This window comes from Pseudophryne corroboree, chromosome 1, assembly GCF_028390025.1.
Source record: "Pseudophryne corroboree isolate aPseCor3 chromosome 1, aPseCor3.hap2, whole genome shotgun sequence".
Taxonomy (NCBI): Eukaryota; Metazoa; Chordata; class Amphibia; order Anura; family Myobatrachidae; genus Pseudophryne; species Pseudophryne corroboree.
The window spans coordinates 276,751,674-276,774,841 of NC_086444.1; the positions used below are offsets into that span (position 1 = coordinate 276,751,674).

General features: G+C 45.5%; 1 protein-coding gene across 1 annotated transcript; it reads right to left on the bottom strand.

The window, feature by feature from the left end:
* Window positions 1-237: 237 nt before the first annotated feature.
* XBP1 (X-box binding protein 1) lies at window positions 238-12,109 on the bottom strand. The gene is given in 7 exon segments (XM_063964297.1): window positions 238-2,972; window positions 4,831-4,914; window positions 4,917-4,994; window positions 5,198-5,203; window positions 6,574-6,702; window positions 7,424-7,520; window positions 11,820-12,109. Coding segments are annotated over 7 exon segments (1,206 nt in total). The 5' UTR covers window positions 12,014-12,109; the 3' UTR covers window positions 238-2,354.
* Window positions 12,110-23,168: the final 11,059 nt, after the last annotated feature.

Genomic DNA, 23,168 nt, shown 5'->3' on the forward strand with positions numbered 1-23,168 from the left:
TTTTGCCCATTAGTTAACAAATTTGCTGCTGCGATCAGATCTGAATTAGGCCCCAGGTTAGGTTTTTGATGAAAAGGTTGGACTTCAACATTTTAGTCCAATTAAATTTTATTCTTACAAAAGTTATACAATAGTATTTTATATGAACATGAAGAAGGCATGTTCTGCCTGCCTTACAAATTCTATGTTTAAACCAGTTCTACAGTTTCAGCCTCACCCAACTGACTGCAGTCACAAAGCGAGTTGTGCTGTTCCCTGTATACACCTTAAAAGTCTTTTGTGTAACGTACATGTAGAATGTGAATAAAAGTCTGCGTCAGAACACATGGCTATCAGCAGGGAGAATTAGGTGCGACAACCTTTCAAAGAAACAGGTCAGCCCTCAGCAACGTGCATCTCCAGTTATGGCTGGAGCTGGTGATTGTATGTATGTATGTATGTATGTATGTATGTATGTATGTATGTATGTATATCAATATTTTGTAAAATATGTTGCCAAACAAAGGTTTGTAATAGATAATGCAATTACCATACTTTGTAGAAAATATATATATTTTTTGCTAGAGTACCAAATTACTTTAAAGTTTCAGCATAGAGCAAATAAAGTTCCTTCATAAAATTATAGTACGTAAAACAATGAAAAATAAATAAATAAAAATTTGATAGATGTTTCCAGTGAAAGATGGACACTGTCCTGAGAAAACTGGCTAACTAACTTATTTTCCAGATTGAAAAGTAGTCTAAGCTAAATCATCTTCTGTCCATATCTATAATGTCCACACGTGAATTAATGTTGAGGTCTTTCCCTTAAAGTAGACTTAAAGCCAAAAAATTACGTTGTAGAAAGGGAGGCTCTGAAGAGTCTTGGCTTCCAGTACTTTAGTCCATAACTAGAAGCGGGATTTTAATATATCTATCTTTATAATTTCTTATTTTTTATGTGCGAGAAGTATACAGGAGGCACATCTGAAACATATCTGATATTCTACTGATCATGTAATGGCATACAGAAGCACCTTATTGCTGAACATCTAAAAGAAACTTGACGTTTGCACCAGAATTTACAAATATTCATGACCTCTACATTATTTTATGTTCCTCTCCCGCCCACACCCCCAATTCTGTTACAAAACACAATTCTTACTTTATTTTAATTTTATTTATTTTTTTAAATAAAATGGAGGAAGCAACTTTAGGTTTCTTTAAAAAGCCAAACATGGACAGGCAGTGAATATAAAGTTGATGGATTCATTTACATAGTAAATTTCACAATATATAAATTTGAGCTGAGGGGTAATTGAAGTTTTGTACATTGCTGAATTAAATAATTCAAAAGCACACAACTCCTATCATAGAACTATTCTATATACAAAGACTTAAGTTCCATAACTTAAGTATATTAGGGAATAAAATTGCCTTTAACAAAAAAGGACAACTTAAAGAGTAAAACATAAAAATAAGTTCTGGAATCAGAGTGAAATGTCCATTCCTCATGTACAGACTGAACCGGTGAGAATAATGTAAGATCATACAAAAAAAAAAAATTGTCTTGTCGTGCCACTATAATCATTAGATGTCAACACGTTAAACCCCCCCCCCCCCAAAAAAAAAAAAAAAACCCACACACACACACAGCACAAACTTGTTAGCAGGAGCCCCATGAAAACATGACAGCCGTTCCTTATTGACCTGTATGCTACATGCTGAAGGGTGGATATTGTGATGTTTTGTACAGTGACTCAACGTGCTGGTTCAGGAGACTGTTCTCTTCCAAAAAAAAAAAAAAAATGTTCTAAGTGAAAAACAGCCAAATGTAGATCAGGCTTTGTGGAAAAGTGGTCCTTATCTTGTGATCAACATATCAGTGTTTAGATACCTAGGAGGCTATCAAGAACTGAAAAGGGAAAATTATAGCAAGTGGTGCAGATCCCATAATGAGAAACATGCCACCATGTGTATGTCTCATTACACAACATGTAGAGTGAATGCAGTGAGTGTTACAGATGAATGACTGGCAGGCCCTAACAGGTGATAGCCACCCAGTATGGAACAAATCTCTATTCTGATTGAATAGCCAGGTAGCCAATGGAGACATATGCTTGTAATTCTACAATTTGTATATATGTTAAAATCTTCAATAACTAGGCACCAATAGCTATATGGGAGGAGGATACTGTGGGTTTTCAGAAAGAACGAACATCGGCATTAATAAAGTATGCTGGATGCCACCAATTCGTTGCCTCTGAGGTGGACATACAACACTTTAGAACAATCATAAAAAAAAAAAAAAAAAAAAAACAAGCCAGTATATGAAGATAAATAATAATAAATCAGTTTGCTGCACAGAACGGTATTTAGAAGGGGTCATCGTCAGTCTCTGGGGCAGTATTCCAGAAAAGGGTGGGGTCACCAAGAGGCAAAAGATCACAGGACTGGTGCATGTCGACGACATTAAGGAGCTGAGGAAAAAGTTCAGAGGTAAAAGTGTCCTCCCAAACCTGGTCAGAGTTCAAAGGAGAGGACATGTCACTAAAGGGAGAAGTGCAGCCCTCATACCCAGAGTCACTGCCTGTGTCCTGCAGGTTTGCTGGTTTCTCTGGATTATTTTGGGAACAGGACAAGAAGCTCTGCATTCCAAGTACATGGGGGACTTCATCTTCTTGGACATCTTGCTTCACACAGATGGGGGCAACAACACATGTAGGGCTAAAAGATGCTTCCTCCGTTTTAATTTCTAGCTCAGAATCTTCCTCTGAGCAAAGGGGTTTTGTGTAGACATGGTCGAATCGGATTAATTCATTAATGGCCTCCAGCTTGATTGATGTGGTCCCCACAGGAGAAGATGGGGTGGTGGGTACGGAATCGGATTCAGCTCTTTTAACCTCTTCTTGCTGGTTCCAGGGCAACTCTCCTTCATAGGTAAGCAACATGTCTGAGTCCAGACTTTCCAGTAAGCCCAGCAAGATATCAGACTGTAAAACAATGACATATGTACATATAATTTAAGGGTCATTCTTTAAGTCAAAGAAACATGCAGATTTACAGTCAAATGGTCAACGTGCAAATGATATCTGGCCTATAGATCAACAATGAAAGGTCATTAGGTTGGTCACTAATGGCTGACATGCATTCGGTCGACAGGTTCAAATTGTCAGAGGTTTTTTTAGGTTTTAGCATTTTGATTAACTTTTTTACATAGCATCCACGTGGACTAAGATTATGAATAGTAACCTGTGCCTAGCAGAGTGAGGCAGGGCCGGATCTAGGGGTGGGGGGGGGGGCCCTAACACAGTCATAGCCACACCCACTTTTGAGCAGAAGAGAGCTGGCAGAACGATGGGCTGCAGCTTATACCACAGCAGCACAGAGGAGCCAGGAGAGCAAGGGTTACAGAGCATTTGCCCCTCACTTGCTGGTGTGTGGGTACTAGGGCTAATAAATACAATTACCCCATAGCACAGTCACATGTACATAGAACAATCACAAAGCTCTATCTCAGTCTCACTCAAAAAGTTCAGTCAGAATTGAGAGAGGAGGAGTTAAGATTGCAGATGGGAGGAGTTGGGACTGTAGAGGGAGGAGTTAAGATCAAACAGTAAACCGCCCCCCTTAAAGAAAAGTCTAGATCAGTCCCTGGAGCGAGGCCCCTTTGTGTGAAGCATGGTGAGTGAAGTGGTACACTAATTGGTGTTCCACGTGCTTTGGCAGCAAAAACACAAAATAAAAAACCTTAAAAATGTTGTGTCGACCTTTTGACCCTGTCGACTTTTAATGTCAAATTAATGACCCTGTCAACCTAATACATATTGACCTAATGGGTGGTATTCATGTGACCGCCGGTCTGCTGACTGACAGTCACATGACCTCCTCCACCATCCCGCCGGCTCAGTATCCCGATGGTCGGCATGCCGACCAGCAGGGACTATTTCCACTCGTGGGTGTCCACGACACCCATAGAGTGGGAATAGAACCCGTGGCGACCGCAGGTCGCCACCGAGCCCGCAAGGGGCTTGCTGCACTCGCCCCTCCCCGCCGGGATCCCGGCGTCGGTATGCTGCTGGGATCCCGGCGTCGGTAAGCTGACCGGCGGTCAGCCATACTACACCCGACCTAATAACTGTAGACCTTTTGCTTGTAGATCTAATGACCCACACCTGTGCAAACTGGGCAAGAGTGATCATGTAAATTCAGAATCTGAAAACAATGTTTAATTGTTAAGCATAAAATGGATTGTTCTCAAATGAGTAAGCAGATACAGACAAGCTACAAGCTGGAAAAGGACATTCTAATGTGTTTTCTTTGGCAATATCTCAATAGTCCAACATTATCTAGCTTTTTAAAGGTCATGTCATTGTTTTTAGTTGGAGATTATTTGATGTTCTAAAGGTTTAATTGTTTTAGGTTTCTTACTGATTTAACAGTCTGTTTGATTTTCCAGCTTTGCTAATTTATATGCACCCTGCCACCAAAATATCCAGCTAACAAAAGCTCCAGAGGAGAGATCAGCTGGATGGTGACCACGGCTAAGGGCTGCTAATGTCATCAGAGTGAGGTGTAGATAGACACACCCAGCACAGACAGTTGCATTTATGCAGATAACACACATACTGCAATTAATAGAACCCTAGAACATTTTATGTAAACAGTGTGTTCTTCCCTAGGCTTCCGAGACAAAAGTTGCCGTTTACAATACTGAAGAAATTATTCACAAGAGATTTCACCTTATTGTTTAGCCTACACCACGAAGCAGGGAGATACCAAGCTGTAGCAGTGGCCTATGTGCCTAGCTCCTTGATTGAGGCCAGCTTAATGTTCCATCTGAGCACTTACCTCACAGTCTGAAGTATCAGGGCTGTCAGGATCCATGTAGACACTGTCAGGTTCGGGGACTTCTGGGCCTGCTCCTGCTGCAGAGGGGCACATAGTCTGAGTGCTGCGGACTCAGCGGACCCGGTCACCGTCCTGACTTCATCTTCTCTGGACTGAATCAGAACCTACAGACAATAGAGATTAGAGAGTCACTTAAAGTGGTAAAGCAGGAATCAGAGAGACCATAATCTACAAGGCTCTAGCATTAGTATATATAGTTTTCAAAGTTCATGCAACTTACAAGCTAGTAGCTCATTCTAAAATGAGAAGAGGATACTAGAGAGCCTGTAATTACATTTCCACGTACAGCTGAGAATGTCATAACAGCTTGTGACTGCAGAAAAAACACCATCCTCTCCCAGCAAAGTGCTCTGGCAGTTGTAAGCTCTCAAATAAGTAAGGGAAAGTTGGGCATTATTTTCACTATATTTATATATCAACCACACACTCTGCAGTGTTATGGCCAAGGGCCTTTACATTATGCAAAAAAATATAAAATAATGTCTTGCATTGAGTATTCCTTCCTCACACCTTATAGTCTATGCAAAGCTAGAAAATGACAAGCTGACTCAGATGATTAAGTCCCTAACCGAGACATACCCTTCCTGCAAACACACGGAAGTAAATAGAATCCAAGCTAACAGCTTGTGTGACAGGGGAGGGGTAAGCAAATAAAGCACATTATTGCCTGGAGCCTGTCCTCAAATCATTGCATGATAAAATGTTAATTCTATTCCATCACTCGGCTTCCTGACCATAAACCATTTAGAAACGAGGTTGATGTACCAGCAGAAATTAGATGCTTTATCCAAGAAAAGTAAATCATTCCTGTGTAAACTAAATACATTTAGTGTGGCAGTGGGACTCTGGGAACATATTCTTTATTGTAGATCACCCAGATGTGTCCTCATTCATCATAGCTGCAGTTGCACCAAACAGCAATGTCCCATGCGACTCTAGTGTTGGGCGTCTTTGTCACAATGTGTTGCAACGCGGATGTAACAGGAGTCTGACAGTTAATGTTATGACACTTGTACATCTGTGTAACAGTCTCTGAAACTGTATATGAAGTGCTGCAATGCAACAACCGCAGCTTTTTTCCTATGACAAGTTCCGTTGTGCTACCTAGTTGCATCGTGACTTAAGGATCTACTCAGACCCAAATGCAGCCGTGCATCTGTACGCAGTGACTGCATGTACAGAGTCTGCGCACCAACCATAGTTAGGGACTCATCACCTTGTTTAAGTACAGTGGCGGCCGTTGTGGGGCGGCATTGTGGTGGCGTGTTGGGCAAGACGGGGTGTCAGGAGCGTTTTCGGGCGGCTGCATGACGTCACACGCAGCCATGTATGGTGCACCTGCTCTCTTGTTCCTATATGGAAGCTAGATGTATGAGGATGCAGCTGTAGTTTAAAGAAGTCCTGCTGACTCATCTATACACCCTGTGCTGTCCTGCCGTAGACAAGCAGAACACACCTAGCGTACAGGACACAAGAACACTCATAAGCTGTCCGAACGGAGTGTCGCACACTAAACATTTTTTAGCAAACCTAGCAGCATTCCTAGCCAACAGTATTATTCTGTTTAATAGAACATTATTTGGTTCCAAGCTCATGAGTTGCTGGTGCATTTTGTTTGTGCTCTACAGTTACAGTGACTCTGCAGTTAGAGTTTTGGTTCATAGTGAGGCTCAAGGGGCTCACCTCAACCTCTTCTTCCTCTTTCACCTCCAGGGCATCAAGGCCCAGTCTCTGACGTAGTTCTTGGTTTTCGGTCAACAGACCATGTGACTTTTCTCGTAAAACCTCGTTTTCAATTAAGAGTTTTTCATTCTGGAAGGGAACATTGGAATGATTACATTTTTGGTGTAAAATAAAAGGAGGATTTTTTTGTCTGCTTAAAGAAATTACGATGTTAATGCAATACAGTATTATTAAAAAACTTCAAAATATCTAATCTAAATTCACCTAAATGTGATAACATATAATTGGGATACAGCCTTTGCCTTAAGAGAACTATCAATAGCAAAACTTGAGCCAAGTCTGTCTTTCAGCCAATACAGTGTCAGGAAATGAGCAGAAATCTCAGATATTAGCTAATTCCAGAGTGGGGTGTATACATTAAGAAACAGTAGTATTGGCATAGGGAAGGACTGGCAAATCAAAAGATTAAACAAACATTATGCTGTATAGAACGGTATTCCTACAAATTAATTGTTTGTCCTTATGCTTTCTTGCCTTTCAATTGTTTCCCATGCCTATTCTCATGTCTGCAATATGTTTTTATATGATCCTTGTCCTGTTGATGTGTGAACTTTTTCTAGGTTTGTAATTTTCCTGCCAATAAAATTGTTCCCCCCCCCCCCCCCCCCCCCCCCCACACTGTTTTCCTATAGGGGGGGGGGAATCCACCATACAGTACCGAAGAACTGCCCGTCTCCGCTCTGGCTAGTGGCACAAAGAAAAATACTTTTACTAGGCAGTAGTGCTTTATGCAATAAGAGACACCACATTGCATTTTCTAGGATTAAACGTTGAGATTGTGCAGTTATACCTCCAATTCGAGATCCAAAACTTGCTGCTCAAGTTCACTCATTCTGGCTTTTTTTCGGTCCCTCGCCGTTTGGGCAGCCACTCTGTTTTTTAATTTCCTAATTAAGAGAAAAATTGAAAAAAAAAAATGAAAATCAACCCTCTAACCAGCACAAGTCTGTACTGGAATCAGGACAACCAGTACACATCAAGTTTCAGGTCTAAGCTTGTAGTAGCATGTAGTGAGAGCAAACAGGGATTTCTAGAACACCAGGAAAAGAAAGAGAATCCTTATAAATTCTCACACACGAGGTGTAACCCCCGTGGAAAGCCAGCAGCAAGTTCTTTCTAATCCAGGAAGAGACCATAATTACAGAATGTTGCATCAGCTAAATTATGCTGCTGAGTAAGACAAACAGATGTCCTATTTCCTCGTCATGTCCTGAGGTTTTATGAAGAAGGCAAAAAAATAAAAATTGTTGGCCTAGTTCTTAAAACAAAGTTCATGGGAGATTTAGACTGATAGTTTTATCCTATTCTACCCTCCTTTCATAAGCCTAAAGGGCCCTACACACTGGATGACATTTTAGAAAGATATATCCATCGTTCAGTGTGGAGGCACAGACGATAAACGGTGCACGTACCCGCAGTCGTTCATCGTTGGTCTATCATCATTTATCATCGCAAGGCAATTTGGACAATATTGATGTTTGTAATGTCAAATTGTTCAGTGTGTAGGCAAAAAATCGTAACTGAAAAATAGTTCATATCGCCAAGTTTTAGGGACCTTTAGATTCTAGAGGGTATAATAACTAATGTGCAGGTTTGTAGAAGTGTCGAAGTTGCCCATAGCAACCAGGTTCTAGCTATTAACTTCTAGAAGGTGCTCTAAATATACAAGACTAGTAGTGGTGGATCGAAAGCGACAAGATTTTTCTTTAACGACGCTTCAAAAAAATAAAAATAAAATAAAAAAAGAAGGCAAATGTAACAAACCAGCAAGTAAAATCTGATTGGTTGCTATGGGCAACATCTCCACTTCTATAAACCAGTACTTTAGTAAATATACCCCCAGGAGTCTGGTTAGAGCAACATACACACAAGCTTGTTAAAATCATGGCATATGGAGAACAGTACAACATTTGCAAACACTATATAATTTTCCTAAAGTAGTCACAAGCTTCAGTATGAATGTAACCAATCTCCCCTTAAGTCTGGGGTGGGTGGGCATGAATGCTGAAATGAATAAATAATAATCTGATATATGTAATCAAGTGTAAAGGTCCCCATCCACTACTCAGATTTGGGCAGTTTTCTTCAGATTTCGATGCATCTGACCGTCATATCTGAAGAAAAGTGTCACATTGGATGGCTCTTCCGATCCAATGCTCACTCCCGTGTCAGATATGTCTGAACTACAGATCTCTGAGGCTGCCCCAACTATTTATCTGAATCTGAAGAAAACAGGTGCACATCGGAGTGTTTTTTTTACTTCAGATGTATCTGATCAGATTCATCTGAAGCGTCACTTGACTGGCATCTCCCTGGCCACTCCCACCCACCAAGAGGGGGAACAGCGGCAGCAGCAGCATCAGATGAATCGCATGTAGCATGTGTGCATCAGATATACCTGATGCGATCTGGCACATGATATATTGCATCAGATATATCTGAAGTGAAAGCAATGCAAATTAAAGCCAGGGTCTGATCCGATTCCCGGGACGCTCCCGGGAGAGTTCAAGAGAAATCTGATGCTATCTGCAGTTCAGACAAGTCTGAGTAGTGGATGGCCACCTTAACCTTTTCTAAACACTACGTGCTAGAAATACAGTGAAGACGCATTAGTAGGATGTTTGCAGTTAAACCACTGAGCATATGGCCAGCTTTCATTTTTTTATTGTTGTGGGATTAATGAATTGTCCAGTTAGTAACATGTAGTGGCCTACAGAACATATTATTGGGGCAGATGGATTACCCTAGAGAAGACATAAGGAAGTGATAAACCAGTGATAAGTGCAAGGTGATAAAAAGCACCAACCAATCAGCTCCAATATGTAAATTAACAGTTAATACATCTGCACTTTTAAACATGAGGATTCCATTTAGTATATTAGGGCCAAATGGGCATATACCGTATGTCAATACAGCTTTGTAACAGAGTTTTAGGTTTTATAAGGTCCAGCAATGCTTGGCATACTGAAGTGTAATACAGTTCAGAGAGATTACTCTAATTAACAGATACCACAATGCAGCCTTTGACCTGCACCCAGGGCAAGCCTTGATTTGGAGGCAGTGTTCACCTCTACCACTTAGAAGAACTGCCTGCTTGTTCATCCACTGTGGCAGGTGGGGTAGCATCATTGACGCCTAATAATGAGAGTCACATTACCGATGTAGCACACTCTAGGCAACCCCATTGGTTTTCTAAATGTTAGCATTGACTGCGACTAGGGGGACATTTTACTAAGCAGTGATAAGAGCAAAGACGTGAGCCAGTGGAGAAATTGCCCCATCAACCAATCAGCTGGTCTGTATCATTATATAGTATGCAATATATAGACGTTACTTCAGTGCAGATTGGTTGCCATGGGTAACTTCTCCACTGGCTCACTTCTCCGCTCTTATCACTGCTTAGTAAAATGTCCCCCTATGGCTTATATGCGCACAATTCAAACTCCATTTTGTGTTAGCCATGTGTATGATTCAATCACTAGATGATGCAGACTAAAGGCATCTTGGTGCAGTCCCTAGTAGTGGGACAGTGCTGCTACTGGATGTACACTTGCAATGGACTGACTTTTGTGAAATCACTGACCTCACCCATTATTAGTGCATTTTTAAAAGATTTGCAGAAGCACCTACAAGAGAAGCATTTCTGTGGCTCAAAGCAGAGACATTTGTTAATCACATTCTGCTTAATTACAGAGAGAGTATTAACAAAAGAAAATGTAAATTATCTAGATTTTTATAGCAGCTCACTGAACATGTTATAAGTACTGGCGTCTAGATACCACAGGCAGATAATAAGGAATGCGAGCAAAGTACACAGATGAGGTCACATGCTTTCCTGGTCATAAGGAAACAGATATAATCAGCCTGCACATTTCTGTGTAAAACCTAAAAAAAGCTAATTTCCTCTTTCTACAGATAACTGGCTCAGTTCTGTTACTAGGACACGTATTCTCAGGTCGCAAGATACGCTATGCCCCCACCATGATGGCACTTGGAAGTTCGCCCTCAGGGGGATTAAAGAAGAGTGACAAGGCAGAAGTGGCACACGCTTGGCATGGTTGTGGGCATTCAATGCTCATTTGGGTTGTAATCACTAGTACAAAAACGCAGAAATCCAATACTTTTATTATAGGATCCAGCAATGCAGAAACCAGAAACAAAACCGACACTTACAATAAACCTCAATAGGAACATAGGCTGTCCTAATTAAAAGGGAACTTCCAAAGTAGATAATTCTTACTGAACACTTGTAATTAGTATAATTTTCAACGTCCAGCAAGTGAAATTATTCAAGGTTTCTTAATACAGATTCCCCACATTGCTCCATGACACATATTACATGGGAGTGTCATCATGCTGCCTAAACTTCACACATTGCGCAAGCTGGAAGGAAGTGCCGGGGACAGGAGAGGGGCATAAACACATTTATTCAGCATTTCCAGTGACGTCAGAGCAGCTCCTTGACTTGCCACGCAGGCAGCATCCACTCATCCTTCCACCCACAGCAGGCTCTCACTGCAATATGATTGCCGGAATACAGGGGGGAGACTGTGCACAACATGCCAGATGCGGGGAACTAGGGAGGGACTGCTGTCAGTGAGCAGCTATTCCATATTACATACAATATCAGTTATTATAAATCATGTTGTATGCAACTGGACAGATTTAATAGTGATCTAGGAATCTGACATCACTAAACAAAGAGAGCAATGGTGTCACCATACAACAGGACAGTCTGGCTGTTATGGGACTACAAGTATCAGCATACCCTTAGAAGCCATGGACGGCACCCATGGATGGACCTGTAGCAGCATGAATGGTGACAGGCCACCTATCACATACACTGACAGCACTGGCCCTGCCAGGCTGGATCACATAACCCGGGGACAGAAGACATTGCACATGCAGAAGTGTGTTCTAGAATAGGAGAGGCGACTACTTCGTCAGGGGCAGATCAGGCACACAGCAGGGAGCTCAGCCCCATACAGACTATACTGTATACCGCCTCATACATATTATATATTCCGCCCCATAGCAGTCCCATGCAGCACAGCACACACAGACTACATACAGCACCCAGAGACTACATCCAATGTTACACACTGACAGCTGTTCTCCTCCGCACTCATGCCCCCAGTGCTGCACTAGCAGTAACCCCCCAGGGACCGGAGTCAGGGTAACCGCACCTCCTGAGTGCCTTCTCCTCCGGGCTCAGATGTGTCAGTCGCTGCCGCTTCCTCGGGGGGACATCGCCGCTGTCAGACTCCGGGCTGCTAGGGCTGTGTATGGGTAACATGACGGACGCCAGAGAATTGCAGTCCCGTTGCTCGGACTGGTTCCCGTGGAAGAATATGACTTTGGGGGCTCCCATGACCACCATGTCCGGGTACAGGCGGCGCAGCTGCGGCTGGAGGAAAAGCTGACACCCGGCCGGCTGTACTATACACTATACTCTACTGACCACACAGCTGCCATTCATATCTAGCTGGCGTGTCCCCTCCCTATTGGACAAGCCCATTGACGTCAGGGAGCCACGCCTGCTATTGGGCTGAGGAAGAACTTAGAAGCTGCTGAAAACCGGGTCACCCAGTCTCTGCTCCCTCTCTCACCTCCTGTATACACTGCAAGATCCTTCTTATAACAAATATGTCTGTGTCCTGTCCCCGCACTACGGCCGTACGGGAAATCTCATTCATATTATGATTCTATGGGGATGGGGCGATAGCCGGAACAGTCCGGAACGCCGGACCGGCTCCCTGTTTAATTATAATCCGATTCTTGGTGCCAAATGTTTGCATGGTGCTGGTGTGATTTAGGACTCTGTAAACTCCACAGATTGTTTTGTTGTCATGTTACTTTTTCCTGTATCACACAGTTTTGGTCTCAATAGATAAAAAATTGAGATAATTTTTAATTAGTTTTTACGATGCTGAAGTTAGCTTCTTGGCCCTCATTCCGAGTTGTTCGCTCGTTCTTTTTCATCGCATCGCAGCGATTTTCCGCAAACTGCGCATGCGCAATGTTCGCACTGCGACTGCGCCAAGTAAATTTGCTAAGAAGTTTGGTATTTTACTCAGTGGCGTAACTAGAAATTTTTCTCCCCCAAGCCAAAAAATTCTTCGGCGCCCCCCCCCCCCCCCCTCATGCTCCATAATTGGGAGCAAGAAAGTGATAAATATGCGCGCGCCTAAGGCGTGCGCGGCAAAAAGGGGTGTGGTTTTGTTGGAATGGGCGTGGTTTCGCATAAAGGGGCGTGGTATTGCAGGAAAAGACTACCTTATACCCCAGTTTTGCAACCTGCACGCCCATACGTTGGCCACCACAGGAAAGAAAAAATAAGATTTTACTCACCGGTAAATCTATTTCTCGTAGTCCGTAGTGGATGCTGGGGACTCCGTAAGGACCATGGGGAATAGACGGCTCCGCAGGAGACTGGGCACATCTAAAGAAAGATTTAGGACTATCTGGTGTGCACTGGCTCCTCCCCCTATGACCCTCCTCCAAGCCTCAGTTAGGAACTGTGCCCGGAAGAGCTGACACAATAAGGAAGGATTTATGAATTCCGGGTAAGACTTATACCAGCCACACCAATCACACCATATAACACGTGATAGGAACCCCGGTTAACAGTATGATAACAAATGGAGCCTCTGAAGAGATGGCTCACAACAAAACCCGATTTTTGTAACAATAACTATGTACAAGTATTGCAGACAATCCGCACATGGGATGGGCGCCCAGCATCCACTACGGACTACGAGAAATAGATTTACCGGTGAGTAAAATCTTATTTTCTCTGACGTCCTAGTGGATGCTGGGGACTCCGTAAGGACCATGGGGATTATACCAAAGCTCCCAAACGGGCGGGAGAGTGCGGATGACTCTACAGCACCGAATGAGAGAACTCCAGGTCCTCCTCAGCCAGGGAATCAAATTTGTAGAATTTAGCAAACGTGTTTGCCCCTGACCAAGTAGCTGCTCGGCAAAGTTGTAAAGCCGAGACCCCTCGGGCAGCTGCCCAAGATGAGCCCACCTTCCTTGTGGAATGGGCTTTTATTGATTTAGGCTGCGGTAATCCTACCGCAGAATGCGCCAGCTGAATAGTGCTACAAATCCAGCGCGCCATAGACTGCTTAGAAGCAGGAGCACCCAGCTTGTTGGGTGCATACAGGATAAACAGCGAGTCAGTTTTTCTGACTCCAGCCGTCCTGTGAAAAGCTGAGACCACCTTCGGGAGAAACTGAGGACGAGTCCTCAATTCTGCCCTATCCATCTGGAAAATCAGATAAGGGCTTTTTTAAAGACAAAGCCGCCAATTCTGAAACCCGCCTGGCCGAAGCCAGGGCCAACAGTACGACCACTTTCCACGTGAGATATTTTAATTCCACAGTCTTAAGTGGTTCGAACCAATGTGATTTCAGGAATGTCAAAACCACATTGAGATCCCAAGGTGCCACTGGGGGCACAAAGGAGGCTGAATATGCAGAACTCCTTTGACAAAAGTCTGAACTTCAGGCAGTGAAGCCAGTTCTTTCTGGAAGAAAATCGACAGAGCCGAAATCTGGACCTTGATGGACCCCAATTTGAGGCCCAACGTCACCCCTGCTTGCAGGAAGTGTAGGAATCGACCCAGTTGAAATTCCTCCTTCGGGGCCTTCATGGCCTCACACCAAGCAACATATTTCCGCCAAATGCGGTAATAATGTCTTGCGGTGACATCCTTCCTGGCTTTGATCAGGGTAGGGATGACTTCCTCCGGAATACCCTTTTCCTTTAGGATCCGGTGTTCAACCGCCATGCCGTCAAACGCAGCCGCGGTAAGTCTTGGAACAGACAGGGTCCCTGCTGCAGCAGGTCTCGTCTGAGCGGCAGAGGCCAAGGGTCCTCTGCCAGCATCTCTTGAAGTTCCGGGTACCAAGCTCTTCTTGGCCAATCCGGAACCACGAGTATGGTTTTCACTCCTCGCATTCTTATTATTCTCAGTACCTTGGGTATGAGAGGTAGAGGAGGAAACACATAAACCGACTGGTACACCCACGGTGTCACTAGAGCGTCCACAGCGATCGCCTGAGGGTCCCTTGACCTGGCGCAATATCTTTTCAACTTTTTGTTGAGGCGGGACGCCATCATGTCCACCCGTGGTCATTCCCAACGGTTTACCCGCATTTGGAAAACTTCTGGAAGAAGTCCCCATTCTCCCGGGTGTAGGTCGCCCATCGGAGAATCCTTGTGGCTTCTGCCATCGCCATCCTGCTTCTTGTGCCGCCCTGTCTGTTCACATGGGCGACCGCCGTGATATTGTCTGATTGGATCAGTACCGGCTGGTTCTGAAGCAGGGGCCTTGCTTGGCATAGGGCATTGTAAATGGCCCTTAGCTCCAGAATATTTATGTGAAGCGAAATCTCCTTGGAAATTTCTTCCCTGTGTGACTGCACCCCAGCCCCGAAGGCTGGCCTCCGTGGTCACCAGGACCCAGTCCTGTATTCCGAATCTGCGGCCCTCTAGTAGATGAGCCCTCTGCAGCCACCACAGCAGCGACAACCTGTTTCTTGCCGACAGGGTTATCCGCTGTTGTATCTGTAGATGGGACCCGGACCATTTGTCCCACAGGTCCCACTAGAACGTCCTTACGTGGAACCTTCAGAATGGAATTATGCTTCGTACGAAGCTACCATTTTTTCCAGGACTCGTGTGCTTCCACTGGAAGAAACACTCTTTTCTGGTCTGTGTCCAGAATCATTCCCAGGAACAGAAGACGTGTCGTCGGGACCAGCTGTGACTTTGGAATATTGATAATCCAGTCGTGCTGTTGTAGCACTTCCCGAGAGAGTGCTACCCCCACTACCAACTGTTCTTTGGACCTCGCCTTTATCAGGAGATCGTCCAAGTACGGGATAATAAAAACTTCCTTCTTGCGAAGGAGTATCATCATTTCGGCCATTACCTTGGTAAAGACCTTCGGTGCCGTGGACAACTCCAACGGCAGCGTCTGGAACTGATAGTGACAGTCCTGTACTACACATCTGAGGTACTCCTGGTGAGAAGGGTAAATGGGGACATGCAGGTACGCATCCTTGATGTCCAGGGAGACCCTGTAATCCCCCTCGTCCAGGCTCGTAATAACCGCCCTGAGCGATTCCATCTTGAACTCGAATCTTCTGATATAAAAGTTCAAGTATTTTAATTTTAAGATGGGTCTCACCGAACCGTTCTGTTTCGGTACCACAACCATTGTGGAATAGTAACCCCTTCCTTGCTGAAGGAGGGGCACCTTGACAATCACTTGTTGTGATTATAGTGTTGAATAGCCACCAACACCGCCTCCCTGGCAGAGGGAGGTGCCGGTAAGGCAGATTTTAGGAAACGGCGGGGGGAAGAACGTCTCGAACTCCAGCCTGTACCCCTGAGATACTACTTGAAGGACCCAGGGATCCATGTGAGAGAGCACACTGGGTGCTGAAATTTCTGAGACGGGCCCCCACTGTACCCGGGTCCGCCTGAGCAGCCCCAGCGTCATGCTGTGGACTTACCGGACGCAGGGAGGACTTCTGCTCTTGGAAACTAGCTGTGTGCTGCAGCTTTTTCCTCTACCTTTGCCTCTCGGCAGAAAGGATGAGCCTCTAGCCCTCTTGCTTTCTTGGGGCCGAAAGGACTGTACTTGATGATACGGTGCTTTCTTTTGTTGTGGGGTAGCCTGTGGCAAAAAAGTCGATTTCCCAGCAGTAGCTGTGGAAACGAGGTCTGAAAGACCATCCCCAAACAGTTTTACCCCCTTATAGGTCAAAACTTCCATGTGCCGATTCGAGTCGGCATCGCCTGACCATTGCCGAGTCCATAACCCCCGTCTGGCGGCAATGGACCTAGCGCTTATTTTTGATGCCAGCCGGCAAATATCCCTCTGTGCATCACGCATGTATAAGACCACGTCTTTTATATGCTCTATTGTCAGCAAAATATTGTCCCTATCCATAGTAATTTTCCGACAGGGAATCTGACCACGCAGCGGGAGCACTGCACATCCATGCCGAAGCAATGGCTGGTCGCAATATAATGCCCGAGTGTGTGACTATATCTTTCAGGTTAACCCCCTGCTTTTTATCAGCAGGTTCCACAGGGCGGCCGTATCCGGAGACGGTAGTGCCACCTTTTTTGATAAGCGTGTAAGCGCTGTATCTACCCTATGGGGTGTTTCCCAACGTGACCTATCCTCTGGCGGGAAAGGGTACGCTGCCAATTACCGTTTAGAAATTATCAATTTCTTACCGGGGGAAGACCACGCTTCCTCACACACCTCATTAAATTTCTCAGATGCAGGAAAAACTACTGGTAGTTTTCTCTCACCAAACATAATACCCTTTTATGTGGTACCTGGTGTCACAACTGAGGGCCTGAGCTGACGGGAGGCAGCCTCAGTTGTAGGGGCTGAGATGTACCGGAACCTGGGAGGTTGTATCAGACCCCTGGACATGTAAGTAACATGAATAATAACTGCCCGAAGGCGTGACCACGACAACTTAGATAAAAGTCAATGATGTTTATTATGACAACTCCGCAACACAGCAGCAGTAAAAGAAAACGTAAAAGTCAGCAAAGAATAAATACAGTTCCTGGGTACTACAGGATGGCAGGAGCCACAGGGCACTGGTAGTGTGAGATAGTTCTTATGATCTTCTAGATGGAAAGTCCTTACCAGGCCCGACTGTAGCAATGGAGATAACCCAGGATTGTGCCAGCTGGTGTTCCAGGAAAAGCTGGGTTGCTGAAGATAAAACAGCTGCTGTGGATACTGGCTGGAACCAGACTGTTGTTAGCACGGAGTGGATACTGGCTGGAACCAGTTAAATAATAAATGAACTTGGGAGCGATGAAATATGAACTGAAATGTAGAACTTGAGAGCGGAGAAATAATAATACCGGTGGAGAGTGGTAAAGTGTAGAAAGGACACCGGCCCTTTAAGGGAAGCTGTACTCTGCTGGAAGCTGAGCTGGAAGCAGGTAATGTTGTAGCTGGAAACAGATGAATCCACAATGGATTGGAGAGTCAGGCTACACCGCAGGTGGAATGCTGGTGCGGGTCTCTATGGTGGAAGTCTTGAGACAGGAGCTGGAACCTGGAAGACAATCACAGGAGAGAGACAAACAGGAACTAGGTTTGACAACCAAAGCACTGACGCCTTCCTTGCTCAGGCACAGTGTATTTATACCTGCAGCAAGGAAGGGATTGGCTAGGCAATTATGCAGATTAACAATACTGACAACAGATTGGAGGAAATGATCAGCTGACAGAATCCAAGATGGCTGCGCCCATGCAGACACTTGGAGGGAAGTTTGGTTTGTAATCCATGTGGTAATGAAAACAGTAATGGCGGCGCCGGCCACTGGAGACAGGAGACGCCAGGCTGACAAGTGCACATCCAACCACGCGGACACAGCGGAGGCCGCGGCTGACGTAATCGCCACTCTGACACTCTGCATGCAGAAGCTCAGGGACGGCGGCGGAGGCCGCGGGAGACGCCATGCCAGATGTAATAAGGCGTTACTGTGACAGCGTCCCAGAGTGACAGGAGAGGATACAGGAATGTACACATCAGGATAACAGATGGGATCCGGTCCTGGAGCGCTGAGCCAGCCTTAGGAGGCATCTGATGGGTAAGAAATGGCGTCCAGATACCCGGATCGTGACAGCACCCCCCCCTTTAGGAGTGGCCCCAGGACACTTCTTTGGCTTTTGAGGAAACTTGGAATGGAATCTCCGGACCAAGGCAGGAGCATGGACATCAGAAGCATTGGTCCATGAACGTTCCTCAGGACCATAACCTTTCCAGTCAATAAGATATTGTAGTTGACCGTAACGGTGACGTGAGTCCAGGATCTTGGCCACTTCATACTCAACGCCTCGTTGAGTTTGGACTTTCGGAGTTGGAGGAAGTGAGGAATGAAACCGATTCAAGATCAGCGGTTTCAACAGGGAAACATGGAATGTCCTGGGTATTTTTAAGAAGGGAGGCAACTGGAGTCTGTAAGCAACAGGATTGATGACTTGTTCAATCTTGAAAGGACCGATATAGCGAGGTGCAAACTTCATACTGGGAACTCTTAACCTCAAATTCTTCGTGGATAACCATACCCGATCACCCACCTTGAGAGCAGGAACTGCTCGACGCTTCTTATCCGCAAACTTCTTGTACCTGAACGATGCCTTGAGCAGAGCTGATCGTACGCTCTTCCAGATATTGGCAAACTGATGCAAGGTGATATCCACTGCGGGAACAGAAGTTGCTGGAAGCGGTTGGAACTCAGGAACTTTAGGGTGGAATCCAAAGTTAGTGAAGAATGGTGTTGAAGCAGATGAAGAATGATACTGGTTGTTATGACAGAACTCGGCCCAGGGAAGTAATTGAACCCAGTCATCTTGAGAGGAGGACACATAGATGCGGAGGAAGGCCTCCAAGTCCTGATTCACCCTCTCGGTTTGACCATTGGTCTGAGGATGGTAAGCCGTGGAAAACTTTAGCTTGACTTGGAGGACTTGACATAAACTTCGCCAGAATTTGGCTGTGAATTGAACTCCTCGATCTGAGATAATTTCTTCAGGAAGACCGTGGAGTCGGAAGATCTCTTGTATGAATACTTGAGCCAACTTGGAAGCTGACGGAAGACCGGTGAGAGGAATGAAGTGTGCCATCTTGGTGAACCGGTCAACTACCACCCAGATGGTATTGAACTTGTTGCACATGGGTAAGTCTGTAATGAAATCCATCGACAAGTGGGTCCATGGTCGACGGGGAACGGATAGTGGAACCAGTTGCCCCGCAGGCGACTGGCGGGATACTTTATGTTGGGCACACTTTGGGCAAGATGCAATAAACTCCAAGACGTCCTTTTTCAGAGTTGGCCACCAATAGGACCTAGAGATAAACTCCAGGGTTTTTTGGATACCTGTATGTCCGGCAAAACGGGAAGCATGGGCCCAATGCATGAGCTTCTTCCTTAGCATCGGCTTCACAAAACTTTTCCCTGATGGGGGCGTAGAGTCCATCCCTACCGTGGAGAATGCCAACGGATTTATAATAGGATGCTTGTCTGAAGACTCTGACTCATTTTCTTGCTCCCATGAGCGGGAAAGGGCATCGGCCTTGCGATTCTGAGAGCCCGGACAGAACTGGAGTTTAAAGTTGAACCTGGAAAAGAAAAGTGCCCATCTGGCCTGACGAGGGTTGAGACATTGTGCGCCCTTCAGGTATAAAAGGTTCTTGTGGTCTGTAAGTATGGTGATTGAATGAGAAGCTCCCTCCAACAGATACCTCCACTCTTCTAGAGCGAGCTTGATGGCTAGCAACTCCTGGTCGCCAATGGCATAGTTGCGCTCAGCTGGGGAGAACTTCCGGGAGAAGAAACTGCAAGGGTGTAAATGGCCATCTTTAGCCCTCTGAGATAACACCGCTCCTACTCCAACAGAGGAGGCATCCACCTCTAAGATGAAAGGAGAGTCGATGTCAGGCTGTTTCAGGACAGGCGCAGAGATGAACCTCTGTTTCAAAAGATGAAAAGCTTGCATGGCTTCTTCAGACCACTTGGACGGGTTAGCACACTTCTTGGTGAAAGCAGTAATAGGCGCCACAATGGTGGAAAAGTCTCGTATAAACTTTCGGTAATAATTGGCGAACCCTAAGAACCTCTGGACCCCTTTGAGGGTTAAGGGTACCGGCCAATTCTGGATTGCTTGTAGTTTCTCAGGATCCATCTCTAGTCCGGAACCGGACACAATGTACCCTAGAAACGGAATGGACTTGACTTCAAAGACGCATTTCTCTAATTTGCAGTAGAGATGATTGACACGGAGACGGGACAGAACCTCCTTTACCCAAAAACGATGTTCCTCTAAATCGTTGGCAAAAATGAGGATATCGTCTAGATAGACCACGACATGACGGTATAGAATGTCTCTGAAGATCTCATTGACAAAATGCTGGAAGACAGCTGGAGCATTGCTCAATCCGAAGGGCATGACGAGGTACTCATAATGTCCGTCACGGGTGTTAAAGGCGGTCTTCCACTCGTCACCCTCACGGATCCGGATGAGATTGTATGCACCTCGCAAGTCCAGCTTTGTAAAGATGGTAGCTCCGCTAACTCTGTCAAAGAGCTCAGTAATCAGGGGTAAAGGATAACGGTTCTTGATGGTAATGTCGTTCAAACCTCTGTAGTCGATGCACGGCCGCAGACCACCATCTTTCTTTTTTACAAAAAAGAAGCCTGCGCCGGCTGGAGAAGAAGAAGGTCGAATGAACCCCTTTGCTAGGTTCTCTTTAATATATTCCTCCATAGAATGCGTCTCAGGCAGAGACAACGGATAAGTTCGGCCTCGAGGTGGAACCTTCCCTGGAACGAGATCAATCGGACAGTCCCATTCTCTATGAGGAGGAAGGATATCAGCAGAAGCTTTACTGAACACATCCGTGAAATCTTGATATGGAGGAGGTGGAACATCAGACGACCTGGGGGAGGAAGAACAGACAGGCAATACTTTAAACAAACATGTCTCAGCACAGGAGGAACCCCATGCCAGGATTTGCGTAGTCGTCCAATCAATTGTAGGATTGTGAAGACGGAGCCATGGAAGGCCCAGGACCACAGGATGTGTGGCTCTTGGAATCACTAAAAAAGAAATAAGTTCGGAATGAAGAACTCCCACTCTCAGACGAACTGGTAGAGTCCTTAAAGAAATAACTGCATCAAAAATTTTGCTGCCATCCACGGCAGTTAAAGAAATGGACGAAGGAAGTCTCTCGGTGGGTAGGGACCACCGTTTAACATAGGCTTCGGTAATAAAGTTCCCAGCTGCTCCGGAATCAAGGAGGGCAATGACGTTCCGATAACGTTGAGCAACTTGAAGCGAGACTGGGAGATTACAATCTTGAGGAGATGGAGAGGAGATCATTACTCCTAGCCGGCCCTCTCCTTGGCGAGCTAGGATTTGGAGTTTCCCGGACGTTTGGGACAGGCATTAATGGTGTGAGACGGAGCTGCACAATAGAGACAGAGAAACTCGGAGAGACGTCTTCGGCGCTCAGCAGGAGTTAAACGGGAACGGCCAAGTTGCATGGGCTCATCTTTAGATGGTGACAGTTGACGAGGAGGAGGAGCAGAAGATTTTGGAGCAGATGATCTTCCACGCTCAGTTGCTCTCTCTCTGAAACGTAAATCAACTTTTGTGCAGAGTGAGATTAGCTCATCTAACTTAGAAGGTAAGTCTCTGGTAGCTAACTCATCTTTAATACGCTCAGATAAGCCATGCCAGAATGCAGCATACAGGGCCTCGTCGTTCCATGCCAGTTCGGATGCCAGGATCTGGAACTGTATCAGATATTGTCCTACAGTACGTGACCCCTGGCGTAAACGGAGAATCTCGGATGAAGCTGAGGTTACCCGGCCTGGCTCGTCGAAGATGCGCCTGAATGTTGACACGAAGGCAGTGTAGGAAGATAGCAGGGTGTCGGACCTCTCCCATAACGGTGATGCCCAATCAAGGGCTGAGCCACTGAGAAGAGAAATAATGTAGGCAATTTTTGTACGGTCACTGGGAAAATTGCCAGGTTGTAGCTCAAACTGAATCTCACACTGGTTGAGAAATCCCCTGCAGAATCTTGGAGATCCGTCAAATTTTGCTGGCGTTGGAAGATGAAGACGTGGAGCAGAAATGGGTAAGGTGGGTGGGGTTATAGCTGGAGTCACTGTGGTTGACGCACCAGACGCGCCTGATCCACGGAGAGTTGTCTGAATCCCATCCAGCCGAGTAGAGAGATCCTGGAGACAGCGGATGATGTGGCCCTGTGCAGCCTCCTGATGTTCTAGTCGGGCTGCCAGTTCTTGCATCGGCCTGGCCGCTTGATCCTGGTCTCCGGCTGGATTCATTAGGTCAGTGCTTACTGTCACAACTGAGGGCCTGAGCTGACGGGAGGCAGCCTCAGTTGTAGGGGCTGAGATGTACCGGAACCTGGGAGGTTGTATCAGACCCCTGGACATGTAAGTAACATGAATAATAACTGCCCGAAGGCGTGACCACGACAACTTAGATAAAAGTCAATGATGTTTATTATGACAACTCCGCAACACAGCAGCAGTAAAAGAAAACGTAAAAGTCAGCAAAGAATAAATACAGTTCCTGGGTACTACAGGATGGCAGGAGCCACAGGGCACTGGTAGTGTGAGATAGTTCTTATGATCTTCTAGATGGAAAGTCCTTACCAGGCCCGACTGTAGCAATGGAGATAACCCAGGATTGTGCCAGCTGGTGTTCCAGGAAAAGCTGGGTTGCTGAAGATAAAACAGCTGCTGTGGATACTGGCTGGAACCAGACTGTTGTTAGCACGGAGTGGATACTGGCTGGAACCAGTTAAATAATAAATGAACTTGGGAGCGATGAAATATGAACTGAAATGTAGAACTTGAGAGCGGAGAAATAATAATACCGGTGGAGAGTGGTAAAGTGTAGAAAGGACACCGGCCCTTTAAGGGAAGCTGTACTCTGCTGG